General features: G+C 33.2%; 1 protein-coding gene across 1 annotated transcript; it reads right to left on the bottom strand.

The window, feature by feature from the left end:
* Nucleotides 1-354: 354 nt before the first annotated feature.
* On the bottom strand, nucleotides 355-4,598 carry LOC111891243 (CMP-sialic acid transporter 3). The gene is made up of 15 exons (XM_023887313.3): nucleotides 4,267-4,598; nucleotides 3,655-3,877; nucleotides 3,123-3,239; nucleotides 2,960-3,016; nucleotides 2,666-2,743; nucleotides 2,410-2,454; nucleotides 2,255-2,314; nucleotides 2,028-2,150; nucleotides 1,842-1,919; nucleotides 1,664-1,733; nucleotides 1,451-1,558; nucleotides 1,238-1,371; nucleotides 1,018-1,134; nucleotides 854-916; nucleotides 355-768 (listed from the first exon to the last, which is right to left on the bottom strand). The coding sequence occupies exons 2-14, from the start codon at nucleotides 3,823-3,825 to the stop codon at nucleotides 866-868; spliced, it is 1,209 nt and encodes a 402-aa protein (XP_023743081.1). The 5' UTR covers nucleotides 3,826-3,877; nucleotides 4,267-4,598; the 3' UTR covers nucleotides 355-768; nucleotides 854-865.
* Between the last annotated feature and the right edge of the window lie 3,140 nt (nucleotides 4,599-7,738).

Genomic DNA, 7,738 nt, shown 5'->3' with positions numbered 1-7,738 from the left:
TTTTCATGCATGTAGAATTGTAAAAACATCTAAAAATCCTCTTTTGTATATTCATTTTCATAAACCAAAAGTGCACTCTTATATATAACAAAACCTAATTCTACTGTAAATAATATCTTGCATATTCTACATACACAAACTTTCGTTAACATCGCACAGGGTGCTACCTCTGGTAATTTAACATATTAGAAAAATTCATAAAGAAGTATATGTTTGTAAACTTTAGATAAGAAAAGTTAACTCTAAATAAGATACATCTATTTTAATCTTGTTCTCAATCAAAAACTTGTAGAAACGATGATTTGTTCATAACAAAAGCCAAAACCAACAATCCAAAAAAAAAAAAAGGAAAGATGTAAAAGACATTTAAGTTCATATATGTTGATAAAACAAAACTCAAAAACGAATTTGAGGAGATTACAAGTAATAATAATGCTCTTGAACCCAAATATTACAAGGAATAAAACACATCAAAAATTCTCCTAGATTTACACTTGCACACAACCAAAAAAGTGGTGAATTTGAATGTTGGATGAGTGGTCTTTCTCTAAGGTAAAGGTAAAGGTAAAAACAATACACAAATAAAAATTCCCGATTTTTTTTATCTTCTTAACATGTTGTTTGTATACAATGATATTAAAGTTCTATCTAAACTTGAGTATACTTTTTCAACCATATCCACAATCATTATCATCATCATTGTAAAGTATCCTTTTCTTTTTTCCTTCTTCTTCACCTGGGTCCCACAAAACACTTCAAAGAAGAAACCTGCATGATGTCAAAATGTTTTTCCCTTGTATTTTATAACTAATTAATTAATACAAAATTTATAGAGTATTATTCAGAAACTTACTTTGTTGCCAATTCAAGTAGGAAGGAGAGGCCTTCTTTCATCAGCTTCTACATGATGAGTAGCCTGAAAAGTAGAAAGAAACACAAAATAACACGTGTCTTATTGCCTACAATATAATAATATTAACCTTTTAAAAATTAAAAAATATATAAAAATCATTTTACCTCTTCGTTAGCACCTGCTGCGATATTTACGAAAGCGTCCCTATGATTGCTTTGAACTGGCTCCAACTCCAATACTCCATTTTCATCCTCCTTAACTTTAGCAAGAGGCGAAAAGAACTGGAGAAAAAAAGGAGAAGAAGCCAAGGGTAAAAATGACATTACAAGTTATATATGTAATGTAATTATTAGTGGAAAAAAACTGTTGAATCCATATATATACCTGATGCATTGAGATGAAAACAATGGAAATTCCAAGCATAAAATTTATAGTAAGAGTGTGACCAAATAAAGCTGCAGATGCAAAGCCAGTGAAGATTGTAGCAACTGTTGATGAATACTTTTTCAAAATTGTGTCTGCATGTCATAAACAAGAGATATTAAAATATAATTTAAAAAAAAAAAAAAAATTTAACTATGGTTGTAATCATCTTACCAGCATATTTGAAGAAAAAAGAGGATAAAATTCCTTGAGCTGCATTGTTCACAATTAAAAGCATCGTAGCTTTTGAATGTCCTTGTAAAATATCAAAGCTTTCAGGACCTGAAAAACATAATCACATGGAAATAAGGGTTTTCTGTGAATGATTAACATAATTTAAAAAAAAAGTAAAAGGGTAAAATGGTCAGGGGAGTAACTAGTAAGTACCTTTAATAATGACAGTTCCAAGGATGCCTAGGAAGTTGAAAATAGCACCATATCCGTATAAAAACAAATTCTGAAAATTTATAGTAAAAGGGTAAAATGGTCAGAAGAGAAACAAAAAAAAAAAGATTGATTCTTGTAGTGTTTTAGTTTTGATGGAATATTAAAAATTTAAAATCACCTGCATGTAGATGCTAGTGTCGTATTGACTCTTGAGTGCATATTCATTGAAGACTGAAGCCATAGATGGAACAGTTACCTTGTATATTGAAGTCATTGAGAGTTAGTTTATTATATTTATTTGATTTAATAAACTCTATTATTGAGAAATAAAATGTATTATAAGAAAGAAAAAAAAACAACTTACAAAGATAAATGTATAGACATATGCACCCATTGCAACTGGAAGACCCATTGCAGTAGAGCCCTCAGGTAAAGAACGCATTTGATTTATGCTGATTCCAATAAGCAACAAAGCAAGAGCCTCCCACTGAAATAAATATAAAAACCAAATGGGATATACATTTTTAAATTAAATAAGGTTTATGATCAAAAAACACAAAGAACAAATAATTTTGGAACCTCATAACAAACCTGAATTATTGAAAATTTACGCTTCATCACCATTTTTAAGAGAACTGCAATTACCAAGACCTGTAAATTTCAGATGATATTAGGGTTCAACAATGTGTGTATCAAAAATATGTTCTGAATAAGATATATTAAGAACAATGAGACATATAAATTACCTTCAAATTGCTTAGCATCTTTACAGTTGCAGGATTAAAATAAAGCTGCACAAAATTTATCAAGGTCAGATAACACTATAACTTAATTAAAATCATGAGATTCTTAGAAAAGATTGTGTCGTTCGATATAAATTTTATAAATAAAAATGCGTTATATATAAAATATTACACTTCCTAATCCATTCCATGATGAAATGAGATAAAGAAAACACACCAGGGGCTAAAAGGAATCAAGAAAATATAAATTATAAGTCACCTGCATTGTGAACTTTAGGTAGTTATTAATAGCATAGAGGAATGCTGGAACAGCAAGAAGCACATTGTTGCGAGCTGCCTGCAGAAAAACCATGCCAGACATGAAGATATGAGCTTTGTTGATGCTTTATCAAAAATGAATTTATTCCATAGGTTATAAGATATAGCTACAGCATAAAGTAGAATTTGGAATTATTAAGAATACAATTGAGTACTTTGTGGAGCATATGTTGTTGGAAGAAGCCTAACCATGGCATAATATGTTGAATCAAAACTGAAAATTTGGCAACATTACCTGTACAAAGCTGGATACAGAAAGAAGTGGCTTCTCTCCAATCTTCTGATTTCTAGCCTGAAAATTAACAAAGAATTTAGCAATTTGTAAGGAATACTTTTAGCAGTGAAGAAAGTGCTATACTAAGTTTAGAACTTAAAAATCAATTAAGATTAGAACATACCTGAATTAGAAGCATGACAAGTGCAAAGACAACCTTTGCAACTTCTGTCAGAAAGTTAACACTGATGGGGCTAAAATTGAACTTCCCATCAACTTTGGACATGTACACCAAAATCGGCTGTAAAAGATGATGAATTTAGTGAGCTATTGATAACTTATGTAACATGGAAACACTACACTACTAACTATACTTAAATATTATCCAGTCAATGATGCATGGAGTTTGAAGAGTTGTTTATGTTATTTGAAAGATATGGACTATAAATAGATATACAAAACATGTTCTTTATCTTGTCTTCCGGGATAATGAGGAGAAAAAGATTATATTATACCATCAACCTCCTTCTCAACATAGCTGGAATCTATGTTCCACTGTTAGGAATTAAGGAATAATCTAAAAAAGATATAAATCCAAAGTTTACAAAAGGTGCCACAAGTTTCTCTTAAAGAAAACTACAGTATATGAACAGAAAACATATGTAATCTCTCTAGCTTTGTGAGGGATATCAGTATATCACTGCTAAAGAAATTACCTGTAAGCCAACTAACATGCAGTCACCAACAACCAAGAGAACATTGAGTGCACGATGCTTTTTTGAAAGCTTGCTTCGATGTCGATCATAAGCTCGTGAGACTGTCTTTGCGGATGGATTCACCAACTTAGAATGACAGACACTGCATTCTATCATGCCTTGTTTCATCATCCAAATTCCAAAGCCTCCCTCGCTCACTTTCTCCTTCCTCCAAATGTCAGGACTAACATGAAAAAATCAAAGACCAACACAAATCAGCATTCATCACCCAGCTATAAACAGCATTAATAAATAATCCAGAAGACAAATTCATGATTAGATACAGTAAATCGCATGTCATGTAACTGTTTGAACATCCAAAAACATTTCAATTATCACGGCATGATTAAGAAACTCCAATAACAACTTTCACAAGGTAAATAAAGTTTATATTAAGCCTCAATTGAATCAGATCTTTGCTTATCAAGATAATCCATTTCATAAAACTATGTCCATAACAAAAACAAATATGAATTGTGCTTCGTCGAGCTCAGATCTTGTCACTTCGATATCAAAATCGAGCTTCTTCCCATGATGAATCAAGTGCAAGTAAACGACAAGATTAAGACTGACCTGAATTATATGATCTGAGAAAACAAGATATTATAGATTAGGCTTAGATCTGATGGTGTCGCCACCGGAATTCAACTGGCAGCGGTTGAATCAATGCAATGAGGTGCGAAATAAACCCTAGAAGATGCGAGATGTTACAGAATTGAGTTCCCGCGATTCTGTCGATGCGAAGAATATGCTGAGAAATGGAATGGAGAGTTTGTTGTACAAATCGAATCGATCTGAATTGAATTATTTTGCTTTAGAATTACACCACCGTGGTTGACGCTTTGCTGTGATCTGTGGAAAGCTCACCGACATTTGCTCATTAAATGATAAAATTTGACGGTACGAGTCAAATCATTGTCTTGCTTCTTATTTACATGTATTTTGGATGTATAATAATAGGACAATTATTTATTTGTAAATTTTCATTATTTAAAAGAAACAGTAAACTGGGGAATGGTTCCCTTGGTACTTTATTATTTTCTTTTTTGTTATGATCTAAACTATAAAAAAATTTAGCACTCTATTTTTATTTTTATAGAACGGCTAACACATACGATTCAATATCATACTTCTAAAAATGCAATATGAGGTTTTGAAGATGAAGGTTGTAGGAATTTGATCGAAATAAGTGGCTTTGGAACACCAGTGATTGTCGTATCATCATGCAAACATTATCTTCACACTTGCACCATCTTCTTCATTGATTGGAGGATCCTTTGAAACTTTGGTTGGTTCACGCACATTTCCTTGAGGTTTTTCTGCATCATGAGGTTGATCATCCGAAAAAGGGAGTTGGTCGGGAACGTCACCTTTAGCTTTGACTTTCTGAGGAGGCTCATCTGAAATAGGAGTTTGTTCGGGAGCATTTACATTTGGTTTCTTGATTGCATCGGCCGATGTTTCATCCAAGGGCTTGGGAACATTATCGGAGGTCTGAACTGCGAACTTCTGGTTTGCATCGTAAAAAATGGAGTCAACATCATCGCTCAAAATTTTGAAGTCTCTCGGAAATTTGCAGTTGCGCGAAGCCTCTTTCCAAGAAGAAAATTTGTGATGTCGACTATAGATTTTTCCGGATAAAGAGATTGAAGCCTATGAACAAGAGAATCCCAAGAAACATTAGTACTACCCGAGCACCCATTAACCGTGGAGGATATCGGTTCGGTTGTGACATCCATCAAAGGGTACTTCAGACAAATAGGTAGGAAGGGTAGGTAGTGACCTAGAGTCAGGTCGGACACCGATCTATGATTCCTTTTGAGAGGAACCATCGGTTTTGGATCTCTTTGTGGCCTTAACTTTTGAAGGGCAATGAGATCCCTTCTTGACTTTCATTTTGATTTTACTACTTGAAGTTTCGAGCGTCTTCTCTTCCGATGGATGAACATTCGAGGTCTGGGTAGGAATTGGTGGGACAACCATTAAACCTTGAGATGTTGAGATTTGAAAAGTGCATCAGAAGGAAGCGTATATATGTAACGTCCCATTTTCACAACCAAAAAAATTTCATTTTTATTAAGGTAAATTCCTATAATTGTAAATTTGTGTTAATCAGAGTAATATAATAGACGCAGAATCCTCAATGTTGTTGATGAGTGTGTGCAGTCACACATTCACCTTCTCACAATCATCGATGGTACTTGGTACTTGAAAACATAAACAGTTAGGTAAGCACAACGCTTAGTGAGTTCTCCCCAAAATACCCCATACAACAACACATATACAAGTTATGCATACTGGTATCTTGCCCTACTGCACACATCAGGATTGCCTCAACCTCTTCAACCACAATATGTCGACATATAAACAAACAAGTAATCAAGTAGGCACATAAGTACATGCAACTACCAATCTACCTGACATACATATCACTACTGCCTACAAGGCCCCTCACAACACATTGCTCTGCTACCGCATATCTCCAAGGAAGGCATAACCATATGTAACAATAGGTGAGATAGACACCCGAACTGATGATCTTACTCTAGAGCTACAACCAAACAAGGAACATGCAAGACAGTCTAAATTAAGAGTTCTCAGTCTATCTTACGTGACTACATACAACCTCTAGGGCATCCTTCTAGACAATAACCAGCCTACTGGTACTCTAACCAGCATATCACTACTTCTACATCCTACTGATGCGTAATTATTATACCTACTAGTTTTACCAACTATCTTACATATTATTACGACTTAAGGAAGTGGACCTATTCGCAAATAATATAGCACTAACAGTCGGGTATCGAACACAGGGAACGTGTTTAATTACTAATTTAGTTACTAAAAATTAATTTAAGAAAAGCAAAAGTTATATTGGTTTTTATTTGATTTTACAAGTTTAGACAAACTTAATCACCTAATGATCAAATTCAATCAATGACTAAAACACTTTTGTCTAGGTTGAATCCACTTCTCCTCAATGGTTAGCTACTAATTATGGATAATTCACGTTGGGTACCGATATTTGTATTATTAGTAATTTAAGTCTAAATATACTAATGTTTAACTAATTCATGTAGAACTACGTATGGTCACATATAATTTAACACAGAATCAATTATGAATTATGAATGAAGCTATGTAAGATTGATAAACAAACACAATTATAGTCACAATATATGTTCTCCAGCACAGCCAAATTTAATAATTTTAATTACTTATCTAAGATTGGTTCGATCCTAGCTTTAGTAATCTAATGGTCACTAAATTACTAGATGTTAAGTTCATGCAATTTAATAGTCACTAAGTTACACAGAACATGAATTCAAGAAATTTAAGTATCAAATATTACCATGCTAGGTATTAACAATCAAACACAAACATTTAACCAACTAGTAAGATCCATAACTAATAAACCAACCCATGAGTTGAAGCTTCATCTAGATAAACAGAAGCAGCTAGATTCAGCTACTTATGGCTGGTTTCAAACACACAAATTCAATGATTAAAAACATAGTCAATTGTACCAATTTAAAAGTGAAAGTTATGATCTACTTCTTCTTCTTCCTTAGGTGCTAGAACTTGAATTCTCTGGCTTGTTTTTCTTCAGAAATCGTCTTCTAAAACCTCCAAATCTCTAGAGCATCCCTCAAAATTGTAAGCGCCAAGGATATATATAGTTTTATGGAAATTACTGAAATTACCCTACTCACGTCGTGAGCTCAGTTATAATCCGTATCGAACATGGATTCTGGCCTCCGGATGTTTATCTTCTAGAAAGTTATCACTCGCGTCGTGAGATATGATTCCTCGCGTTGTGATGTCGTTTTTTGGCTGAAAAATTCATCTGTTAAGATCCAATCCTCCTAAGTTCTGATCCTTATCGCTTTTGGTCCTTATTCCTCAAGATTGCTCATTTTGGCTGCACATTATAGTTAAATCTTATAAGTATCATATATCTTTGCAAATAACCAAAATATTAATAAAAATATATATTAAAATATTGCCTAAAAATGTGTATAAATATGGCAATATCACCTAC

Source organism: Lactuca sativa, chromosome 6 (genome assembly GCF_002870075.4).
Source record: "Lactuca sativa cultivar Salinas chromosome 6, Lsat_Salinas_v11, whole genome shotgun sequence".
Taxonomy (NCBI): Eukaryota; Viridiplantae; Streptophyta; class Magnoliopsida; order Asterales; family Asteraceae; genus Lactuca; species Lactuca sativa.
This window is presented reverse-complemented; position numbering and strand designations above follow the sequence as displayed.